This window comes from Ursus maritimus, unplaced genomic scaffold (assembly GCF_017311325.1).
Source record: "Ursus maritimus isolate PB19 unplaced genomic scaffold, ASM1731132v1 scaffold_24, whole genome shotgun sequence".
In the NCBI taxonomy this organism is placed as follows: domain Eukaryota; kingdom Metazoa; phylum Chordata; class Mammalia; order Carnivora; family Ursidae; genus Ursus; species Ursus maritimus.
The window spans coordinates 36,218,504-36,242,957 of record NW_024424897.1 but is presented as its reverse complement, the minus strand read 5'-3'; the positions used below and the strand labels follow the sequence as shown (position 1 = coordinate 36,242,957).

Sequence of the window (24,454 nt, the reverse complement as noted above, 5' to 3'; positions counted from 1 at the left end):
GGGATAAAGGGAAACTGTTAGCCCACGTAACTGAAGCTTCAAGAAGTAGATTAGCTTCAAGCAAAGCTTGATCCAAAGCCTTGGATCTTTGGTCCTCAAGTTTGATGGTAAACCATGGTTCCTTCTGAATTTCTGATTTCCCTTCAATTTGAGAGCTTCATCCTAAGATATCCCACTGTAAAATGAGTCAGTTCGCTAGTAGACACTTTCAGGTTTTACAGGTTACCCCCTGGAGACCCTTTCATTGGGCTTCAAGAGGAGGAGAGGTAATGACCTTACCTCCATAAAGCTGGAGCCCACTAGGCTGGCCTCTCTCCTTCCTCTCTCTCTCTCTCTCTCTCTTTCTCCTTACTTTCCCCTGAGAGTTAGCAACTAATATTGTTCATCAGGGTGCTATGTAGGCAGAGGACCTGAGAGAGAGACAGAGAATAAGACAGAGAGACATAGAGAGAGAGAGAGAGAGGAGGAAAGGGGACAGGAGAGAGAAAGGGGTGTTGGAAGGCAGCTGTGTTCCCACCACATGGACTGAGTTTCCCACTGAGTTCCTAGATATATGATAGCTGGGTTGAAGAGTATGTACATTTAAAATTTTGATAGGAACTGTGTTATTGCTCTTTATAAACCCTATCAAAATTCCACTTTTTGATACTAAAAAATAGTTTTAAATAAAAGGAAGTATGCCTTATCAAAAAATTACTGAGCATTTGCATTTCTCATCAGTATGTTGAATTTCTCCCTCTTGAATTTTACAACAAAGACCCTGGGGCTAAGTCTACCTTTCTTCTACTTAAAAACATGACCTAGGCCAGAAGTCAGCAAATTTTTCTATAAAGGGTCAGATAGTAAATGTGTTTGGCTTTGTAGCCATACAGTCCCAGTTGCAACTATCAGCTCAGCCACAGTCACAGGAAAGCAGCCAGGACACTATGTGATAGAAGAAAACTTTATTTACAGAGACTGCGTCATAATGGATTTGTTCTGAGGACTGTAGCTTGCTAACCCTGAGCTAGGTAATCGGTCTGATAAATAACTTGGCGCTCACGACAGAAGTCTTGTTGCATATATTGGCTGATTATTTATTTCCTTCTCTAATGTTAGCCATGCTTTTGTGGAGCATGGATTTTAGGAAACTCATATCCAGGTAACATGTCTATTGCTATATGCACCTTGTTAAGAAACGAGTGGTAAATCTCATTGACAAAGTCACTGGGGAAGGTCTTCTGTCTGCATGTCAATCACTTGAGGGTTTGGTAAAAGTCTGGGTCTCCAGATCCAAACCCCAAAAATTCTATTGCCAGCATTTGAAGCAATCATCCCTGGTGGTTCTGGGATGCTCTGAGAAACGCTGGGGTAGGTTTGCATCTTCGTTATATTATTTATTGGCTGCTTGACTGTGGGCAAGTTGTTTCACCTCTCTGAGCCAACACTTCCTCTTCTGTCAAATGGAGACCTTGGTGAAATTGTTAGGATTGAAAGGACAATGCATAATTTTCAGGAACGTTTGACTCATGAGAAAAATAAACTTAAATGCGTGCATATATATGAAGAATGACTATACCTAGTGCTTATACATTATATGCTAGGTACATGATATTTTATCATCATTGTTTTCTATGATAATGTTTTGTTTTTAAATTTCAGGAATGTGTAGATACAGGTATTACTGTCATTTCCTTTCCGCTGACTTCCCCTCTTCAGATTTTCTTACTCTTTGCCCCCCCCATCATTTTTCCATCTTGACTTCGTCACAAAACAAAACCCATAGAATCACCCAAAAGACTGGTTTGCTTTAGAGAATTTCCATTATTTCATGCAGCTAAACACAGAAGTGGTAAATAACACTCTATAAATATTTGTTGGTTGATGGTTTTGAAACAGTTTCCCCTAGAAAATGCTAAACATAAGCACTCACCTACACACTTGAGTATGTGTCAACCACTGTGTGATTGGAGGGCGCTGGGGCGTGGTGAAAAGAGGGTTGTAGGATCTCTACAGGCAGTCGAGAATGCATGGAAGCACATTACAAAGATGAGTCTAAATCAGTTTAAATTTACACCCAGAAGAGGCCCAGAGTGTAGTTGCTTGACAACCAGCACATAGTGCAGGAAGCTTCGGGATTTGCAGCAACATTCCCTGGGCTCAGGTCCCTGCTCCCTCATCTGCCCACAGAGGTACTTAGTTTCTTGTTGCTTCCAGGTCACTCAGGGATTCAGCTCCATGGTCAATGATGTGCTTGGCTCCAGGACTCGGTGGAGCTGGCACAGACCTCCTGACCTCTTTGGTTGGGAAGCTGTGAAGAGGGCCAGAATTATAAAAATTGGGGAATCAACAGGAGAATTCCTGGTTCCACGTTGCTCCCATTGACCCTCTCTGCCTTGGGAAGCTCAGAGTCTGCCTACTTCCTCAGGGCTGTTTCCCCAACCTCAGATTCCTAGACCTTTCCTCAGTGACTGAGGGAGTCTCCCCTCTGCCTGGGGTAGCTCTCCCCTGGATCCCAGGACCCAGGCAGGTGAGACAACACCCCCATGGCCTCTCCTTGTGACCTGCCACTGGATAGGACCTCGAAGCTCTGGGTTTCCTAGAATGGCTCTCACCCACCTGCGATGCCTTTCCAGGCTGTTTCCTACTCAAAGTCCTGCCGGCTCCATTCTTGTATGTCCTGCCTCTCCCCAGAGCTGGACAAGAGGACCAGCTCTATGTGGCTTTGGCTGCTGGTCTCATAATAGCCATCGACCATGTTGCTAGGGATCTGCCAGGGGACATAGAAAAAGCAGATCCTCTACTCTGAGGAAAGGGGCAGCCTGAGCCAGAGTCATTTTTCATCACAATAAGTGAGTCAGCTCCTTCTGCCCAATGATAAAGTCAGAAGAAAGAAGATGGAGATAGCACTCATTGTTCAATAGTAAGAATCTTCTAGCTCTTTATTTTTTTCAGAGCTTTTGTCTTGTTCTTTCGTTTGGGACGTGTGCCTCTGTCTCCTCACTTTGCTTGACTCTGTGTTTCTACATATTGAATGAAACAGCTACCTCTCCCAGTTTTGAGGGAGAACCTTAGAGTTCAATTTCACCCCAGCTCTACGTATCTCTTGAACCATTGTGCTTGTCCAAGCAGCCTGTTTTATTTTTGATAGCTCCCGGTTGTCGAGGGTGTGCCCAGCTCTGTCAGTGTCCTGAGGGAGAAGATCTCAGTCAGAACCCACCCTGGGTTCAGGCTGGTGGGAAGCCAGGGCCAGGAAACAGGCCTTCTGTGGAGAGAGGGGCTGTCATGTCAGCCGCTGTTTGTGTAGTGCCTGGGGGGGTAGCCTGCTCTCCCTGATTGGTAGTCTCTGATGTTACAGTCCCATGGGACACAGAAATGCATCACAAAACCTGGAGCACCAGACGTGTAGAAAAGCTCCCCTCCCGGACATACTGCTGCTGGGGAGCGAGGCACAGGGAGAGCACAAAAAAGGCCCTCCATCCGGGAGAGAATCCCGACAGGCCCTGCAGTCTGGGCACTTCACCAGGTTTCCTTGTTCGCTCAGCACTTTGGGTCTCGTGGACTCGAGCCCTGTTGGTTTTCAAACCCAGGTGTTTGGGGGCTCATCTCTCAGGGGCAGTTCTTAACAGTTGGGGTGCCTGATGTGGGGTAGGTTCCCTTGGCTCCTCAGGGAGAAGCTCCAGACTGAGCATCGCAGTGTCAGGGTGGGTGGGGGGGTGGGGAGGAGTTACTGTGAGACCGCTGCTCCGTCTCTCCAGCCCACCTCCATGGGACTCTCTTCTCATTTGCTCATGTGAAATGGCTGGCTCGTTTTCTGGTCTTTTTCAGAGGAAATTGCCCCCCCCCCCCCCATGTAGCTGTAGACACCGTGTATCTGTGGGAGGAGGCGAGTTCAGGATGTTCCTATGGGGCCATCTTGGATGGACCACCTCCTCTGTCTCATGTCTTTGCTCCAGTCTTAAGTGTGGTGTCCGTTTCCTTCTGCAGGGAATGCAGCTAATGGAACAGTCTGGTGCTCGTTCCAGGTCTATTGGGGGGAAAGAAGAGATTTTTCCAGCAAGAGACTGTCTCTGTAAATCACCTATAATTTGGCACTGGGGTGTGTTTGTTTCTCAGTTGATCACTGGGAAGCAATTGAAGCTGGATTCTGCCCTTTGTTGAAAACCTACCCAGTGTCCCCCTTCCCAAAATAGACAAGTCCCCATCCTGTCCTCCAGGTACATAGACTAGAATGCTAAAACTCCTTTGGAAAGAATAGCCGGCTTAACAGGTAGTGCAGGACATTTTGAAAACCCCTTGGGAAGCTCTCTATTTCACTTGGGTACCCATAGGACTTTGGTGTTGTGGTCTGACCCCACAGAGAGAGGGACAACAACAGAAAATGGCAGCCAGAGACTCATGAAAGGCAGCCTGGGAACAGAGAGCCATGGTGAGGAGGATAGTGGGGGCCCAAGTGGGTGGGCCAGAGTGAGACTCGCTCTTGCCAGCCTTCTTCTGGGGTCCCCTATTCTTTTTCAGGTAAGCTCTGGGCCTTGGGGAGATGGAAACTTAGGGTGACGAGAGAGGAAGTTTTTAAGCACAGTGGCGCCCTGTTGACTTGTAAATACAGGAGGGGTCTTGGGTAACCACAGGCACAGGGTATTTGCAAGAATGGTTCAAGTGCTCAATTGACTAGGGCTGTTTCTGGGGAAGTGGTTTCCACAGCAAGCGGAGGTGAGATGCTGGTGTCATCCCGGGACCACACTTAGCTGGGTCCTTCTCATTAGAGCTCTGTAGTCATAGTTTCCCCCAGCAGAGCAGAAACTTCCGTGTGATTCCAGAGCTGTTCTTACTAATAGACGTGACATGCAATGATGCCATGAGTCCTGATCGGCCCACCCAGTTTACATCGCACCCAGGTGGACAGAGCTGTGCTAGCAAAGTGTGGTCTTCAGGAGTGATTGAACATGCAGGCACCCTTTCAGACACCGCTCATTCTAGAGAGGTTCACCAAGGGCCCAAAACGTACAAGGCAGACAGCATAAAGACATGTTGGATATGGGCACTAATGTGCGTAAAGAACTTTAAAATGACCTTTGCCTTTGACCTTGATAATCCATGGCTAGGAATCTATTTCCTATGTAGATGAATTCAAATATGGAAAAAAAAAATTTTATACATTAGCCCTTTTGGTCTCCAGCATATTGATAGCAATTTAAACTTAGACCCAGGGGGTGGGGGAATGGGATAGGCCGGTGATGGGTAGTAAGGAGGGCACATATTGCATGGTGCACTGGGTGTTATACACAACTAATGAGTCATCGAGCCTTACATCGAAAACCAGGGATGTACTGTATGGTGACTAACATAATATAATAAAAAATCATTATAAAAAAATAAATAAATAAACTTAGACCCAATTTAAATCACTTACAGTGTGAAAATAATGAGAAAAGTTATGGTACCTTCACTCAATTTGCTGTTGGGGGGGCTTTACAAATAATGTAATATCATGGGAAATGCTTATGTTATGATAAGTTAAAAAAAAAACCCAAAATGCAGATTGCGTTATCTCAATCAGGACCCACTCATGGTGTTGGGATGTGGTCAATTTCATATGATATTACTTTTTTGCAAATGCTGTTCCCAGAAAGGAAGGGGAATAGAAGTAAGTGTGAGGTGTCCTCTGTCATCTACATCTTTGTCCATCCAATATTAAAGGACTCTCCTCTTTTCTTCACTGCGGGCAAGCTCAGTAATGTTGGCTCATTGTTCTGGGAGTTCACTCATTTCCCCATCCCCAGTCTTCTGCTTCAGGGTCGGCGAGGCTCATGGTAGGACAGCTTCTACCCCACTTAGTATGTCCCGGGGTGAACATGCAGCCTTAGTTTCTGGTGGTCGATTTGGCACATGAAGAGCTTCGTGTCTCTTTAGCCTCAGATTTGAGCAATAGTCATTTATAAGGCAACAGGAAGTATACAAGTCAGCGGGCTCTTAAAAATAAAGTAATTCGGGAAGATGGAAGACTAACAGTTTCTAACCCAGAGAGCAAAGGAGACGAAGCATTTATCACCTACAAAGAGTTGGTGCCTTTCAGATGGTAGGAGAAGAGTCCACTGGGAAAGGACAAGCATATTACAGCAAACATGTGTTTTTGCTGACCAGCATCCCTCCTGATACCAGAAACCCACATTTCCCTTGGGAAGCCTCTCTTCCCCATAATCCTCAGGCTCTAAGATTCTCTGACATTCATGCACGTCACAGATCCAGGTATGTGCCTTGATTGGCTTAAGCAAATCCATGGAACGCATCCCCCTAGCCCCAGTGATTGGCTAGGAATTGGGTTTCTGACTTAAGGGTCAGTCAAATCTGGAAGAACCTAGTGATTTTCTTCAATGGCGACACAGGCTCTCTGCTCTGCAGACGATGAGCAAGGATTCATGTGACTCTGGAAGGCAGCCATCCTGGGACTCTGACGTGGATGGAGGTCAGAGAGGAAAACAGGACCTGGGGGCTGCCATGGGGCTGCCCCATGCCACCTTGCCTGGAGCCAGTACCCTTCAGTCTTGGGGCCACAAGGCTCATTTATTCAAGCCTCTTTGAATTGAGTTGGTTTATTGCTCCCTCCTTCCCCCTTCAAATACCAGCATCCCGAGAAACGCAGAGACCAGTGTCTGGGCAGAGATAGAGGGTCTGTGAACAGTAACAGCCCCCAACTGGAGTGTGGGATCTGCTGAAGAAGTATGAGGAAATTTGCCAAGGACCTCGTTAAGTGGAAGTGGTGTTTAAACTTTGTGTGCATCAGAATTACCAGGAGCCTTGTGAAAACAGGTGGCTGGGCTCCACCCGCTAAAGGGAGGAGAAGGGGGTCTTAGGATTTGCATTTTTAATATGTTCCCAGGTGACATTCAGGCTGTCTGGGCGCCGCCTTTTCAGAACCACCATTACATGGCATTGCTGCTGGTTGAACTGAGCCCTATCGTCTGTTGCTGCTAAGGCCCTGTGCCAAGCACTAAGTCTGCAACGTTGAGGAATTTGATAGGGAGGAGTCTAAATATTGGAATATAATAGCTACTTCTAGCATCCATTAGCGAGGTCCTCTAGGAGAGTTTAGACTACTTGGAAATGGCCTTANNNGGAAGAGGAAAAAAAATCATCTTTGCTAAGAAAGGCTTTTCCAACCTGCCAACCCACAGCCAGACGTCTGGAGTCTCTAAGGGCCGTAAATGCAGAATTTTCTACTTGAAGCAAAAGTTAGTGCACACAGAGGCAGGGAGGTGAGAAACGGCACAGGAGAGAAAGCTGGGGTCTAACTGCACCCCTCACTCGCCCTCCCCACCTTGTCCTATGAAATGTTTATCTCCCTGACTTAACGAGGACAGTCAGCTCTGTGTGAAGGTGCAGGGAGGACGTGGCTTGGGGCGCGGTGTCAGTTATTCGTCACTTCCCCACATTGCCCCACCTTTGCAGGGGCGACATGGAGGCAGAGGTCTGTCACCAGCGGGCTGGGAGGCAGGGGTGTAAGGGTGGCTGCAGGACTGAGGCCTGTGCTGGGAAGCTTGCATTCTCACCCCTCAGTTGGCATGCAAAATATACGACTGGACAAGCTCTCTGCTCTCTGCCTTTAGATAACCCATAGACTTGATCACAAGCAGAGAGACCAGAAACCTCCTCTCGTTAGAAGGGTGTTACATTGCCAAAGAAACCACAAGACCAGCCAGAAATGGCCGTTAATTGCTCAACACCTAAGGCAAAGCCCGGGCTCCTAGCTTACACGGATAGGAGCAGGCAGCCCCCAGAGAAGGGCTTCTCCCCCATGCATATCACAGACTAGTCGAGGGGGGACATTCCCCAGGGAGGTCAACCAGAGAGGCTGACGGAGGATCTCAGTACAACTTGGACTCCGCAATGCCCCATAAGCTGATTAGCAATGCTATTCCCATGCTCCCTTTTCCAGCACAGGGGTCCTCATTCTATTTATGCTGTTCACAATGCTTGTGTTTAGGGGAAGCTGGACCTGGTTAAGCATCTCCTTTGGCTTGGGTCGCTGGACCTTGAGAAATCATTCAGGGTAAATAAGCAGATTTTGGTTGGCTCAAGATGCTGGACACCAAAAGAGAAGAAATGGTGACAGTTTTGCTGCTTCTTTGGGGACAAGGGCTATTCCTCCCACTCTCCTGATAGTGCCTACACACTTATCATGGGTGTGGGGGGTAACGGTGTTCGGGGAATGGGGCTCCTCATAGTGGAGGGGATGGTAAAATGCTGCCTGAGAGGAGCTCTGTGTGTGTGTGTGTGTGTGTGTGTGTGTGTGTGTGTGTGTGTGTGAGATATGAAAGTCTTGGGCAAATGACTTGCTTGTTGCATTGCCCGCCCTCTATAAAATCCATGCGTCAAGACTGCTATGACTGGCCACGATGAGCTCTATCCTCTCTGTCAACTCAGAATCACCAGAGAGTTATTCCAATGCATGGAATATCATCCATCAAAGGAGAGGGTCAAATCAGAGAGGCAAGGTAAGCAATGCATCCTTGTTGAAAAAGAAATAAAAGAGAAGTGCAGAAAATAAAAAGAAGAAGTGTCCATTACTAAAAAATAAATAATAATCTTCGTTTCCTCTAAGAAACCACAGTTAGCTACTTGAGATGTATCTTTCCAAATATTTGCCCTCATAAATAGATATGTATTTATGGCTTTTAAAAGTAAGGCAAAAGTAAACTTGTTCTTTACATACAGTTCTGTAACGTGCACATAGAGTAGATATGCCTAGACTAGATGTAAACACATTCACCTTTTGCACGTACCACCATGCACGCTTTCCGTAGATACGGGTGTGTGTTATTCTTTTAGCTGATTGCAGAATTTTCCATTGACGGGCATCTCAAACCTCTATTGACTTAATCTTTTGCTGTTGGTTGTTTCCATTAGTTTGCTGTTTACAAACCGTGCTGCCAAGAATATCCTTGTGCCTCCATATTCCTGTCCTTTAGTAGTGTTTCTACAAAATACATTCCTAGAAATGGAATCCGGGTGAATGGTATCTAGGTCAAATACTATGTGCCTTTTCATGTTTGCTTCATAGTGTAGCATTTAATTGTACTCTAAAGAGTTTGATCACTACAATTCTAAACCAATTTTGGATGCAAAAATTAGATGACTCTGAACAAAACGAAATAATCATGGCTCACAAAAATTAACACATGTTTGGATTTTGCACCAGTCTTTTGAATTTATCTCCTGTGGAAAGGGCTCTGGCTCAGCGTACCTTTCTTATAGTTAACACTATGAGTGAGCAACCCATCTATTAAATAGCTCAGCATTCACAGTTAACCTAGAAACAGGCTTATAGCAGAAACCTACACACCCCACATGTGGGCTGGCTGTCTTTTCCTCCTCTAACGTTAGCCATTTACTTTGTGGAGTATGACTTCTACAGAAATAGTGTACGATATCCCGTTACTCTATGCAGCCATACGCTGTGTTTGGAAAAGAACGGTGAATCGTGCTATTTCCGTAGTTCTCAGCTGTTAACGTGCAGGGGGAACACCTGGTGAAGTTTGTAGAACTATCAATTCCCAGGTCCACACCTGAAGATTCTGATATGAGTGTCTTTTTTTTTTAGAAGATTTTATTTATTTATTTGAGAGAGAGTGAGTGAGAGAGAGCAGGAGTAGGGGCAGGAGCAGAGGGAAAGGAAGCGGACTGCCTCTGAGTGGAGATCCTGACGCAGGGCTCGATCCCAGGACCCTGAGATCATGACCTGAGCTGAAGGCAGACACTTAACCGACTGAGCCACCCAGGTGACCCTCTGATATGAGTGTCTTAAACAGTCATTGCTTATTATTTAAGGACAGGTAGATGGTGTTTTGGGACACAACTTTGCTAGTGTTTAAGAGTGAGTCTGGAGTTTTATCAAAGTCTAGTTGTACCATTTACTTGCTGTGTGCTCTTGGCCGAGTTGCTTAACCTCTCTGAGCCTGGCTGGATACTCTTGTATCACATGAAGATATTAATAGTATTTAAACTGTATTGTTTCATTGTGAGGATCAACTGGACCCTGCTTAAAAAGCACTCAGCCTGGAGTAGATCTCCAATATGTTAGTAATTGTTATTAAGAAAGCCTGATTTATGATCAATATGCAGTATGAATACTCTTCTTAATAATACCCACTGGCATAGTGAATTTTCCTGGACGTGTATATCATGATTTGATTTATGAAACATTCAGAATTTCAGTGATCTGGAAATCCCAATTTCCCTCCATCTCACATCTGCCTGTTTTTTGCCTACTATTCCTTTCAACTGGCGATTCTGACTTTCCGGACAAACGAAACCACACTCAGTGCCAGTTTCCGTTTCAAAAGACCATCTTTATTATTTCTCGGGGCCGAACACAGCACTGAACAGGAACATCCGATACACACATGTCAGTCTGGCGGTGTGGGTGCCACTCCTGCCTAGAATACACCAGGACAGTCACGCAGTCGTCACCAATCACAGCGCAAGTGAAGGGAGCAGGGCAGGGTGGTGAGGAAGGTATCTTGGGGTCTCTCGGAGCGAACGGTCCCAGAATATGACATTGAAAATAAATAATAAAAATTAAATAGTATAAATAAGTTGAAACTTAAGTTAGAAAGAGTCCCAGAGTGCGGCTGTTTGGCGACAGCCAGCCCGCAGGAGAGGTAGCTGTGGTGGTCCCAGGGGTGTTTCCAAAGCTCGGATCTCTGCTCCCCAGGCAGCCCACTGAGGTCACTGGGTTCTCAAAGCTTCCAGGCCACTCAGGCATTCAGCTCCAGGTCGGTCACGTACTCCTGGACCCAGGCCTCACTGGGGTCGGCACAGGCCTGGCGGCCTTTTCTGGTCTGGAAGCTGTGGAGAGGGGTGGAAGGATTATACACTGAGGAATCCAGCAAGAGAATTCTGGGCCCACTGTGGCCCCTACCCCACTCTGTCCTGGGCAGCTCAAAGCATGCCCACGGTCTCAGGGACCCTCTGCCCATCTGTCTAGAGAGCTGCTCTCACTGGTTCAGCCCCACCCCCACTCCCCAGGGGATCCTGCTGCCACTTCCTTTCTCCCTCCCTTCCCTCTGGGCTGGGCCAACCCTCCTTGACTTTGCAAGCCCCCCGGCCAGGTCAGATCACACCTCAGAGACCTGGGTCCCACATTCCTGATAGGCCCCAGAGGGCTGCGCCCTTCCAGGATGGCGCCCCTGGCCAGTCTATGCCCTTGGGTGCTGCCCCCACTGCAGACCGTCCCTGTCTCCCCCAGAGGAGGGCAGGAAGACTGGCACTTACATAACACCAGGCTTGGAGCATTGGCTGCTGGTCTCAAAATAGTCGACTATGAACTTGCGTGGAATCGGCTTGGAGACGTAGGAGAAGCAGCAGGCGGTTGGGGTGTCAGCACCAACTGTGGAGGAATAGAGAGAATGGGCTTGAGTCACAGTTCAGAAGGAAAAGGATCCCCGAGAGGGTGAGGCAGACTCGGAGGGAAACAGCTTTGCTCGGGGTGTGGGCTGGGGGATGGGGTCACTGGAAGGCGCTGGGCATCTTTGCCTAGAAATACGCCTGTCTCTGTTCTGGCTTCTGTCTGTGTCCTTCCTTCTGCTTGCCTCTTTGTCGTGGGCTTTCTTGATGTGATCCAAACATCCAAGCAGACTGCTCTTTTCTCATCTGTCTCTGGAAATTTTGCCTGGTTTAAGAAGTCATGCCCCAGCAAAAGAGAAACCTTGGACATCTCTCTTATGACATCCAAGGGACGGAGCACTGGAGGCACCTCGGGTGGGTGAGGGGAAGAACGACCCCACTGGGAGGTCACCGCGCTTGGATCCTGCCTCTTGCAAACTCATTTGTTTAGGGTCCCTATTTTGCCATCTGTAAAATGGGACGCCAACTCCCCTACCTCCTCCTGGCTCTCAGATCCGGGGACTGGGGTAGCTAAGACTCCTTCATAAAGATGAAAGTAAAAGGAGGAGAAAGGCCATGATGTTTTTGAGCCCTTTGAGAAGCTCCCCATTTTCTCTTGGGGGCTCCCAAGGCCATGAGACAGAAGTAGCTGTGGTCTGACTGCGGGGAAAGAGTGGGGACCGCTGTGGCAACAACAGAGACTCACATGGTGCAGAGAAGACCTGGCTGTAGAGGGCCATGGTGCAGAGGAGGACGGCGAGCACAGCCCCGGGGACCTTCATGATGCTGAGCAGTGCACGGCGTGTGGGCTCGTTTGTCCGCAGAGATGGGCCTGGGCGCTCGCGGCTGCCTGCGTCCTTCTGGAGGGTGAGCAGATCTCCCCTGCTCTTTATAGGCAGCCTTGGTGGAAGGGGAAATGGAATCCGGGGGCGTGGAGGGAAATTTTTAAGCACAGTGGTGTTGTCACGCTGAGTGTTGCACAACTCAGGGTCCTAGAGGACCACAGGGGTTCAGGATATCCAAGAATAGCTTCTCTGAGCTCGAAGTTTCAGCCTGAAACTCATGACTTGTTCTGGTTTCTTGTGAGGAAATGGTTTCCCCCGTGAGAGGGAGAAGAGGGCTAAGTGTTGACCCGAGGCTATTCTTAGCCGGGCCCTTCCCATAAGAACTGGTCTATACATGAACTCGCCAGCCCGGTCCTTCCCGCAGGGCTGCGACTTCTGTGCTCCCTCTGCTGTTCCAACCGCAGGGACAGGCAAGGTGACAGGCTGCAGAGGGTGCCACACACCTGCCTTGGATGCAAGGAGCCGAACTGGGAAATTCTTGCTGGGGGACTTGGAAGCATGAGGTCACATCTCCATTGTTCATCCTGTCGTCAGGCAGTCACCAGGTGACTAGGGGCTCAGGGTTAACACTAGATGAAGATCAGAAAATACATTAGATGTGGGTGTTCATATGTCAGGAGCCTAAAAATATTTATACCCCGTAACCTAGAATATGCATTTCTAGGAAGAAGTTCTAAAGAAAAAACCCAAACACGGAGGCATCTTTACACGAAAGGTATCTAACTCAGCATCATTTATGATTCTAAAATAAGAAAACCTAGGGGCTCCTGGGTGGCACAGCAGTTAAGCGTCTGCCTTCAGCTCAGGGCGTGATCCCGGCGTTACGGGATCAAGCCCCACATCGGGCTCCTTCGCTGGGAGCCTGCTTCTTCCTCTCCCACTCCCCCTGCTTGTGTTCCCTCTCTCGCTGGCTGTCTCTATCTCTGTCGAATAAATAAATAAAATCTTTAAAAAAAAAAGAAAACCTAAATTCTCCTCTGTTAGGGAAGGATAAAGTGAATGCTACATTGTTCTAGCATAAATACATTCATAACATCGGTTATAAAAAAGTAAGATGAAAAATTGTGCAAGATGAAGAATTTTACAAATATATGTATATACCCACACAGGTACGACAATTACTGTAACCATGTATATGGGATTATATGTCAACACTGGGCATGGAAATAATAAAAAGCATTGGGAATAAATGTCCCAAAGGATCAATAATAGCTGTATTTGCGTCTATGGTCTACGGGTGACTAAGTTTTTTGTTTTACCTTTTTTCAGATATTTTCTTCATTTTTTTTTAAAGGTGAGAATGCGTTACCCTCCTGGTCAACCTACCAATTTACAAATACATTTTGTTTTAAAACATTTGCAACGTTACCATTGTTATCAATTGTCTAACTTGAAAGAAATTTTTGATATACTAAGGTTTCTATCCAACGGCCTTTGTTAACAAAGTTTTGATTCCCATTTCCCTGAACTCTTTTAAGGAACCTGTGTGATATTTACATAAATAATGACAAATTCAAAGCCGTTTTCTTATTCTTTTCAATTCATAATTTCAGTGGTGTGAAAGGGTCTCCTTTTCAGCCAGATCTACATGTTTTTTCTTCTCTATCTTTTATTATTTTATTATTACATAGTTAATACACCTAATTCACTTTTGGCCTTTGTCCTCTCGATGCCCTCATTCTGATGGGGCAGGTAGAGTATATAAACAGGTGAAAAATTAATGGAGGCTCACAGCACCAGGAGGACAGAGACATGACCTCCCTCATTTGGGGAAGGCTTCACAGAAGGGATGGAACTTTGCTTGGGTCTTGAAAGGTACACAGGATTCGAACACATATAAATGGGGGAAGGTTAGTAGAGGTCCAGCTAGTGCGGTTGCAGGGGTGGACCCTCCAGTTCAGAGGGAGGAGCGAGTAGTTCAGTGTGGCTGCTCCGTGGTGGAGCAAACAGGGACGAGGAAACTAAATTGGGGTCAAACCAGGAGGGTTTTGAAGTCCCCAGAAGGGGCTAGAACAATGGTGGAAATAAGATACAAGCAAAGCGAGATTACACCTTAGGAATTCTATCCTCCCTGTGTCTGTAGGGTTCCTGCTCTTAAAATGCATGGGCTCTCAGGATGCTTGGGTGGCTCAGTGGGTTAAGTGTCTGCCTTCGGCTCAGGTCATGATCCCAGGGTCCTGGGATCAAGCCCCGCTTCTGGGAGCCTGCTTCTCTCTCTGCCTGCAGCTCCCCCTGCTTGTGCACACTCTGTCTCTCTCTCTGACAAATAAATAAATAAAATCTTAAACAAACAAACAAACAAACCCACGTGGGCTCTTTTCGTCCCATCCCTAGGATTGCTAATGCTGGTCCTGAGAGAGGCAAAGGCAAGATCAAGGACAATGGCAGGTTACCCTGGGCTTCAGCATCTAAGTGTCTTCCCTTTTTACTGTCAATTCCAAAAAAGGAGTCTATCGCTTGTTTCAGTGGAAACTCTAGATCACAGACAGTGCCTCCTCCACCCGCCCCCTCTTCCCCAGCCCTCAGCTGATACCCCGAGCTGTACTCCCTCCGTTCACTTCTTGGGGAACCCCCTTCACACTTGTGATTCAGTTTCTGAGAGTTGGATGCTATGAGTTGGGAGGGCAGAAGAAGGAACTGGAAACTGCTGAATCAACCCCTTTGCTGATAATAGACCTTATTATCCATCTCTATAATTACAGCACATGCCACACTGCATGGTAATTAGTTATTTATGCAATTTCCTGTCCAAAAATTTAGACCATGTCCTGTTCCAAATTTTTAACCAAATTCGTATCGTGTGTTATTGGTTAATTTAAACCAAATACTAGCACATGATGATTATAACATGATTTATTGTCTGACATTGTATCTACTCCTTACATTTTTGTTCTTTTTAATAAAGGTGCTTTACCGAATATAAAATTTTATCTTAGTGCTTATATATTTGTAAGCCTTTCCATATCAACCCCTGAATCAGAAAATAGCCCTTTGTCATATGTGCTTTTACTGGATCGGAAAATAACATACTTGTATAAAAAGTACGTGCTTAATGTGCATATGTTGAATGAGTAATATAAGGGGGCCTTTGGATGGTTGAGTTGATTAAGTGGGTCTTAGAAATTTCCTAGCTGGTAAATTGATGTTCCCAGGCAAAATGACTTTCCCGGGATCGCACAGATGGCACTGGTCCGTTTTATGTTTCACTCTCTGTTATTTGGCACGTTCTCTCCAACGATAACCACAATGCCTGACACATAGTAGAGCTTAATAAATATTTGGTGAATGAATGAATAAATCACTGATTTGACTAACCGTGTGTGTTATGCCCAAAGTCCCACTATGGAGCTGACATACTAACAGGAAGGAAAGAATCAGGAAGAGCCCGGTGTCAAGGTCTTGATCTTTGGTGGAGCACCCAAAATCTCTTAGATGGTGATGACAGAAAGTAGCTAACAGTCCGCATGGCAGATCTTTCAGTTTGGAGGGGCTTAATTTGTGTCCTCGCTTCCTGGCTCGTTCCAGCCTCTTTGAGGTCCCGCCCCGGTCCAACAGGGCATCGCAGCCATGAGCGCCGGGAATTTTGGCTGAAAAATTCATGTTCTGCAACTTCACTGCCTTGTCCTGCTCTGCTCACCTCCTCACTGCTTCCCATACCCTGGCCCTGCTGGATTGGTGTCCTCCCAGTTTCTGGCTCTGCGGTTCCACTTCTTTGGGCATCGGTCCCATCTCACTCCGTTCAGCAGCAGGGCTCCACAGACAGGCTCCCTGGTGATGACAACCTGTCCGACCCAGCCTTGTTCCCTTTTTTCAGGTGTGGCCCCACCTTTAAGGTAGGCCGACACTATATCCCAGATGCCCCTTTCTAGCAGCCTAGAGAGAAAATGTCTCACCGATGCAGCCCCTTCTTTCTACAGCCAGGGCCTTTGTGATCTTGGATTCTTCTTGTCATTCTCCTCTGGCCATACTGGATATGCAATAGATCAGGGAATACCTTTGATGTTGAATTGGATCCATCCCTGTGCCCCTGCTCCCCTTTCTATGTTCTCCACTCAGTAAAAAGCATCTCCACCTACGAGGCTTCCAAGCCAGAAACCTGGGAATCACCCTTGACTCCTCCCTCCCCCCATCTGCATCTATTGTAGATTTGAAATGAAGTGTATCTACTTCTCACTGTTCCCACGGCCACTGTCCTAGGTCGGGCCCTCATCATCTCTTGCCATGACATCTGTGAAAGAGCATCCTCTCAACTGTTTTTCCTTCCAGTTTTGCTCTCTTCAATCTGTCCCATCGCATGGCATCCAAAGTGATTTTGCCAAGGCTCGAATCAGTCTCTATCTCTCGCTGTTGAAAATATTTCAAATACCCTGCATGGTTTCCAGCATGAAATGGAAGCTTCTCCTCTGTGACCTGACCCCTGCCTCCCTCCTTGGTCTATTTCTTGCCACTTTCAGACTTCCTGGAAACTTCGACTCAGCCCTCTGAACGACTTGTAATTCCTTAAAAGTGCAGACCGCTCCTCTGCTTTCTATGAATAAGGTGTCCGCTCACCCTGCTGGGAGATCACAGGGCAGAGTGGATTCCTATGTGCACGGGTACGTCCCATGATAGCTGCGGAGATGAACATTTAGAACAAATGAGGAAAGCCACCTTTTAAGTAATCTCCTCAATTTTCTAAGGAAAAGGGAAACCCATGGATTCCACTGTTCAAAGACATGCAGAATGCAAAACCGAAAGACATTTTACATCATCATAACAGAACTTTGGCTTTTAAGTTTTTAACATAAATTTATAGGAAGCAAATTTCCCTTTTCTGATTTACTTGTGCTCTGGAGCCAGACCTCCTTGGTGTCATCTCCAAATCTAACACGTAATAGCTGGGTATTCTTCTGTAGATTACTTACCTCTCTGTGCGTCAGTTTCCTCGTATGTGAAAAGGGATAATAGTATCTGTCTCAGAGGACCCCCAGGAGGATAAAGTACATCAGCATCTATGAAAGGCTTTGAATATTACTGGCTCCTGTAAGCGCTACGTTATTGTTAGTTACTGTTGTCGTTATTACTGCAATATTCCAGTTACTCTATTTCGTGTGTTAAAAAAGCACAGGTCTCTTGTTCTTCGCCTGATTAACCCCAGGCCCATACTCTTTGCCAGGCTGATCGTTCTTCAGATCTCAGCTAAATTTATAATAGAGAAAAGTTAGAACAACCCGAATGGGCTGACCTAAGTAACAGTGAAATACCATGTATGCCGATTGTAACTTGTGTTTTTAATGACATGGAAGAATATAAAGTAACAAAAGTAAGATATACTCATTCAAGAAAGGATAGTAAGTGACAATAGTAAAATACAAAACCATGTACAGAATGCTGGGTGATTTTTATTTTCTTCTTTTTGTTTTCCCATATTTTCTAATTTTTGTACAGTGGTGATGTATATTTTCTATGAAAAAAATCCACAAAACTCAGGCATTACCTTTTTTGACATTTCACCACCACCTTCCAAAGCGTGTATCCCCCGTGCCTGGAACAGTGCCCAGAATATAGCAGACACTCAGTCAAGTTTTATTGAATTATGTTTCTCCTCTCGTTGGATATTCTCTGTGACCAAACTAGAAAGACCTTGAAACAGGTATAAAAGCACTGTAAAAGGAAGAAAGATGCTTCCTAAAGAAGAGCAAAAGTTTTCCAAACACTGGTGAGGCTTTAACCTTCTCTCAGGAATTTAACATCGCTAAAGTCACTGACCTCCACCCTTGACCACGAAGAGCCAGCTGTGGTGGGTGAAAAAGACCCACTTCCTCTTTAAGAAGAGTGAGGCTGCTGGCTTGTGGGCGGAGTGTGATTGTCTCTGACGAACTGCTTCCATCACCTCCCTTTCCTACAGACCCCATCCTGAACCCCACACTTTGGATAATGTTCTACTTGTTTCTTCAATCTACAATCCAGTTTCTGCTCCCATTTCTCCCATGACTTGGCTACCACATTGGCAAGACCAAAGGATTTACCCATATTGGTTTATTTTCTTGGCAAAGTGACTGTCCAGTTAGCTCACCTTGGCTGTCCAGTCTCAACATTTGCTCCCAAGGACTTCTCTAGTTTTGGGCATTCCACATCCTAGAGGCCATTCTCTTGGCCCTGACACCCAATGGTCTCCCCAATGCTCATGCATCTCAGTACTTTCCTTCTAGGGGGGCACAGAATGTCAGGATTGACTGCTTCTGTTTCCTGCTCCTTAGCAGCTTTATAATCTCTTTGGAAGGTCTGGTACCTTCTGAGGCTTCCTTTGTGTACAATCTCAGAGGGTCACACCTGTATAGGAAGTGTGGTTATCTCTGACCCAAGAGCTGGAAGACTTTGGTTATTGACACACATCCTGTGTGACCTTGATTAAGTCTTTGAACTTCTCTGAGTTTGTATTCCTAATCTGTACAATGGCAAAACAGATTGGGATCAAATAAAACCGTGGGTGAGGATATGCCAGGGGAAATCAAAAGTACCAGGACTTTGCAAGGTCCTGTTTCTGCTGTGGCTGGTGGTCTTGCTTGCAGCCCTGGGAAGCTGGTAGGACAAAATAAGAAAAGAGATGTGAAAGTGCCCAAATGGAATTATGAGCAGAGTGCTAGTCAAGGGTAAAGGGGAAACCTCTATGTCACCACGAGTGAGGGGAAGTGAAGGGTTTCCCTGCTTAGGAGTGAGAAGGGGGCCACGGGGATCCGTGGGACCATGGTTGACTCTTGCTGCCACTTCTCACAACCCTAAGCTGGAAAGAGTTGAGTCTAGAATAGTATCCTTGATGATAAAACTGTTGGGTATGTGGGTGGAGGGCAGAAGAAGAAGAGAATGACCCCATCAAGCCTGGGGAATCACATTTTGGATAGAGTTTTTCAAAATGATCAGTTTATTCTTACTTCATTTAGCTAAATGAAGTTCACATCCTGAGTCCATGTTACCTGTCATATCCCCTCCCATTGAAACTGGTAGTTTGGGCTGCCTCTGGACACCTATTAAGGAAGTGTTTATTGAACACCTACTGTGTTCACAGAGATAAGCATAACAAGGTTTCTACATTAAGGAGCTCCCTTTTTCGTGAAGGAGACAATCAAATAGATATATTACAGGGTGTATGATGGAGGGAGCTCTGGGGCGAGCTGTAGGAGCATAAAGGGAGATACAGAATTCAGTTGGAAGAGAGGTCAGGGAAGGTTCTCTAAAGAAGAGCACTTTTTTTTTGTTGTGTATTCGAGAGGGATTCGTTCTCATTCTCTATTGACTATTACTTAGAAATAGCCTCAGTGTATAAATCTCACAGGCCATTGATTCAGCTTAGCATTGTGATACAAACCTTTGTACTTCTGGTGTGGAATTTCACTGGTGTGAACACAGCATTATTGTTGGGACCTGAATGAACAGAACATTTTGCCTCCATGAGCCAAAGATCAAACCAAGGCTAGGAGGCCAAAGTCAACAGTCACACTCATTGTGTGGCTCAATGCAGACTAATTACCCATTCTTATCTATCACCAGTGTCCTGTTGTTCCAGAGCAGACACCTTTGTAATCCCTCCACAGCTTGAAGATCAGCACACCCCACTCATTTAGACAGAGGACTCCATGTCAAGTGGTCCTTCTCAGTGCACAGTGGGGTTTAGACTTGACTGGGGACCATTCATTGCCAGCCAAGGGATGGTCTTCTCCATGCTTTGGGCTCTCTGACATTTTGTTTCTACCTCTGATGTGACACTTACCTTATTCCATCTCATGGCGTTACTTCTGTCATTGGCAACACCATCACTAGACTAAGAACTCTTCGAGGGCAGGTTTGGGGATTCATTTAGCTCTGTCTGCCCTGACAAACAGCAGATGACTTATTCAGTTGACTTGAATGGAAATGCCATGAATAACGAAGTCTGTAGATTTGAGGGGGAACATAAGACACATCCTCCTTCCCTTAAAGCAGGGTGCTTGATGCACGCACATGAAACTCCATCAACCAGAAGAGGCCATGAGAGACACTAGCATATGTGATACAAGGGATAGCAGAAACTTAGAGCTGGAGATGGAGGTCTTGGTAAAGATTGGAACATTTGAAACAAGACTTGCACAAAGAAAAGGGCAAGGACAGGAGGGAGGAGAGAAGTAGAGTTCGTGTGTGTGTAGGTGGTGGTGGTTGGGAGATGAGGTAGACTGACATTGAACTTTATTTAGCCCTGAAGTACTCCAAAATGCTGCCCTGATTCCTCCTAGCCCACATTTCTATAGCACCCAGGAGGGCTGGCTCTCCCCTTTCCCTCTTCATTCTTCTTTCTCAGGGCAGAGGCAGGTAGTCATGTGAGGCTGGGGGTGAGCAGATGGGTCAACATGGGTGAGCTGATGGTGGATAGAGATCTTGATCCAACCACTCTAATTGCCCCCACGAGTCCCACTCCATGCACTACTGTATTCCTGGGCTTTGTAAACTTTAGGCGGTCACCTGCAGGTCAACAGCAGCTGCCCCACCAGGCAGGGATTTCCATGAATGCCAGGAATTCCCTACGGATGGGTGGGGACACCCATGTGCTTAGGTTACACACACATTGTATCCGTAACATGGATAAGCTCTTTGGTAGGTATATCCAATCCCATTTTTACATGAGAGGAACATTCTTTACTTGGGTCTTCCAAACTTGATTCTTCCTGAACTTTTTCTCCTTTACTATTATCAGTCAAGTAAACATACTGAAATCTTTATTTCTTTTTCTGTTCCCTTCTTGTTCTAAGACAGACTGACCCAAACTCTTCTCCTGATTTCAACCCTAATAAGGTAGGTCTTTGTGTGTGGCATTGGCCCTAGTGGTTAATGTTTTCTCTCTTTGTGGTCACATTCTATATTTGTACTGGAAGCAACGGGGTGGAAGCAAATGGATTTTAGAATCAGAGGAATCTCAGTTCAGATCTTGGCACTGCCACTTAACAGCCGTGTGGCCTGGAGATAGTGGATCCTGCGATGTGATCCTCTTTGCCCCAGGGGAATGATCATAGTCCTGCTCAGGGCTATGGGAGGGTTAGATGTCATGTGTATGTGGCAGCTTGCCCAGTGCCTGGCCCATCGTAAATCCCCAATACGTAGAGGTTGTAAATGATCCTGAGCTGCCCCGCTGGGTCCTTCTGCACATTCAATGCTGGGCTCTCTCTTTATGCCCAAGGAAACGTACAGGGCACGAAGGTCATTCAGCTCAGCAGAAGGTGTCCCAGGAATGGGACATGGAGTCCTGGCCGCCCCCTCCTACTTAAGGCCAGGCTTGCAGCAGCCCTGGCAAGACTGACGTGAAGCCTCCAGTTTCTGGAGGTGCCAACCCCCAAGAACAGCACGGTTCTCGTCTAGAAGCCTCTCTGCAGGTGTGAACGTTTCATCCTTCCTCTTGGGGTTGCGATTCTCTCCACAGTCTTGATCACTGCCTTGGTGTACCACTTCCCTCTATGGCGCAGCCCACTTCTCCACTCCCCCCTCCCTGCCCCATGATGACATCGTCCTGGGGAAGAGAAGCTGTGAAGGGCTGCTCACTGTCATCTAGCTTGTTTCCTTACTGACACCATGACATCATCTCTACCCTGGAAATTCCATTTGCCCCCTTGTGCCTCCAACTCTGTCCGAGGCCTCAGAGTTCCTATAAAGAGGGGTTCCCAAATCAGTTTCAGCACAGAACACAGTCGGGTTCTGAAGCTTCTGGGCTCTGCGGTCTCAGCTCCAGGAAAGCCTCTCCTCTGCCGAAACCATGAAGCTCTGTGCGACCGTCCTTTCTCTCCTCGTGCTAGTGGCTGCCTTCTACTCCCCAGCGCTCTCAGCACCAAGTAAGTCCATTCTTCCAGAAGCTACTTCTACAGCCATGGTGTGGGCAGTGCTGACTTCTCTAACTGGGGCTTATCTAATGGTGGCACCTAGGGATTGGACAAAAGGGAGACAGGAAGATTTCCAAGTAGCTGTTAAATGTAGAATCTGGTAGACAGTCAGTAATAGTCAAGTTCCTGTTTTCTTAAGAAACGGCAACCAGTAGACTCATTAAACAAGTTCCTGTCTCTTTCTGTGCCTTGGTTTCCCCATCTATAAAATGAATGGAGTTAGACACATGCCCTGAGACTCAGTCCAGCTCCAACCTTCTAGAATTCTTTCATGACTTTCACGACTTTCATTCTTTCATGACTTTCTCTCACGGGTTTCTATTCAGAATAATACTCCTACTTAGGGTGAGTGGGATTGGATACATGGGACCATATTTTGGGATCTGGTAGTTCTACAGAGATGGCCACTGAGTGTCTGTGATTGAAGCCAAAATTAACAGGCCATTGTAGAGCTTCTGTCTCACCCCCTGCCTTTCTTTCCAGTGGGCTCAGACCCTCCCACCGCCTGCTGCTTCTCTTACACCCTTCGGAAGCTCCCTCGCAACTTTGTGACCGACTACTTCGAGACCAGCAGCCTCTGCTCCCAGCCAGCCGTGGTGTGAGTATCAACCCGGGGGGCTGCTCTAGGAGGCAAGGGTGGGGGCAGGATTAAAAAGGGGGCCTATTAGGGGAATGTGGAATCAAGCAGTAGGGAGGCAGTTCTCAGGGCTGAAGCCCTCCCAGAAGTCAGTGAGGATCAAGTCTTGAAGTCACCTGTGAGTCCGGAGGGGGCTGAGTGGGAGCCGAGGGAGAGGAAGGGGGTTCCTGGGGGAGGAAGTTAGCCGGAAGCCAGGAAACCAGGGAAAGTAGTAAAGATGACAGGAGATGTGGGCTGATTTCTTAAACCATTCTTAGAAAAACACACAGAAAAGTCACTGCTAGGGGCAATAGAGAATGAGTGGGGTGACGTATCCTCAAAACTCATTTGTTCCTAATCTGGGCAACCCAGGAGGTAGAGCTAAATGCAAAGTAGAAGTTACCAGGAGTCCAGTTCTAGCACCACCCCAGAGAGGGTTTCCCCATCTATTGGAGCGGTCCAACGTGAACCGTGGTCAAGAAGAGGAAGATACCTACCACAGGCAAGATCCCACGGGAGTCTAATGTGTCCATTCCTTGTCCCACAGATTCCAAACCAAAAGGGGCAGACAAGTGTGTGCTAACCCCAGTGAGGCCTGGGTCCAGGAATACATGGATGACCTGGAACTGAACTGAGCCGCTCCTCCAGGTGCAGGAGGCGGTCTCCAGGGAAGGTCACTGAGCCCGACGCTTCTCACGAGACGCACCTTCTCCACACTCGCGACTCTTCTCAGTAGCCCGTTCCTTCTCTTAATTTAATCCTATTACGTCCTGTGTAATTGTATTTGGAGTTATTTCTATTATTTGTTTTGCCAAAGGACACTTGTCCCCCATGGGGATGGTCGACCGTCACTGTTTCTCTGCTATTGTAGATGTATGGATAATGCAACTGATTCCATGTGTTTTCAAAATAAAACTTCTTAAAAATTGTAGACAATTTCTTTGCATTTTAATTTGACTGGGGGTGAAGGGAATTGCCTCGTATTATGATTGGGCCAAAAAACGACTGTTTCCAAACACAATAAGAACGAGCAATTATTGAGTGCTTCATAGGGCTAATATGTCACTTAACACTTTCAGTGGGATTTTAACACCCTTATAAAGCAGGGACTGGTGGTCTCAACTTTACAGATGAGGAAACAGAGGCACAGAGATCACATGACTTGCTAAGGCTTGTCGGTCTGCTGGGGAGCATTACAAAAGGATGATCCGAAAGATAGCTGTGCTGCTGAGCGTTGGCATGTCAGCGTTCCGTAGGGAAGTTGTAAAGAGCAGCAGTACAATGCAGAGGGAGGAAGGAGTTCAGAGTCAGAAAAGCGGGCCTGCCTAACTTATTATCAGCATACTGCCCTACTGGACCTCAGTTCTCACACCTGGAAAGTGGGGGCTTCAAAGGGCATCTGTAAGGTGACGTGTCCATTACCCATCATGGGGCCTGACATCTGGAAGATTCTTTCCTTCTCTGAGCCTCAGCGTTCTCTCTCACGTAAAATGGGCAGACTGTCTATCCTCCTGGGCTCATCGTGTGGATTAGGATGGTTAGTGAATCAGCTCTAAAAGCCGGAGCAAATGTGAAACATTATCATGAGGACAGAAGAATGAATGTCAGATCTGGTTCTAGATGGTTGTGGGAGTAACCTGGAGCCACAGCTCATCTTAATTCTTCACTCAGAACTTCCTCTTACAGGGGTGCCTGGGTGACTCCGTTGGTTGGACAGCTGACTCTTGATCTCAGGATCTTGATCTCCGGTT

At 46.7% G+C, this 24,454-nt stretch overlaps 2 protein-coding genes across 6 annotated transcripts; one reads left to right on the top strand and one right to left on the bottom strand.

Moving 5' to 3' along the window:
* Positions 1 to 8,320: 8,320 nt before the first annotated feature.
* On the top strand, positions 8,321 to 23,634 carry LOC103667295 (C-C motif chemokine 4). 5 transcript variants are annotated; one of them, XM_040640975.1, is made up of 5 exons: positions 8,365 to 8,474; positions 20,973 to 21,011; positions 21,881 to 22,039; positions 22,571 to 22,685; positions 23,251 to 23,634. In XM_040640975.1, exons 3-5 carry the CDS (start codon positions 21,964 to 21,966, stop codon positions 23,336 to 23,338), a joined length of 279 nt encoding a protein of 92 aa, XP_040496909.1. In that variant the 5' UTR covers positions 8,365 to 8,474; positions 20,973 to 21,011; positions 21,881 to 21,963; the 3' UTR covers positions 23,339 to 23,634. The 5 variants fall into 5 exon arrangements, with proteins under 5 accessions (XP_008693639.1, XP_040496907.1, XP_040496909.1 ...); XM_040640974.1 differs by having other exon boundaries at positions 8,370 to 8,474; positions 20,969 to 21,011; XM_008695417.2 differs by lacking the exon at positions 20,973 to 21,011 and having other exon boundaries at positions 8,321 to 8,474.
* Positions 10,308 to 12,231, bottom strand: LOC103667297 (C-C motif chemokine 3). Its single transcript, XM_008695419.2, has 3 exons — positions 12,071 to 12,231; positions 11,254 to 11,368; positions 10,308 to 10,827 (listed from the first exon to the last, which is right to left on the bottom strand). The coding sequence occupies exons 1-3, from the start codon at positions 12,144 to 12,146 to the stop codon at positions 10,737 to 10,739; spliced, it is 282 nt and encodes a 93-aa protein (XP_008693641.2). The 5' UTR covers positions 12,147 to 12,231; the 3' UTR covers positions 10,308 to 10,736.
* Positions 23,635 to 24,454: the final 820 nt, after the last annotated feature.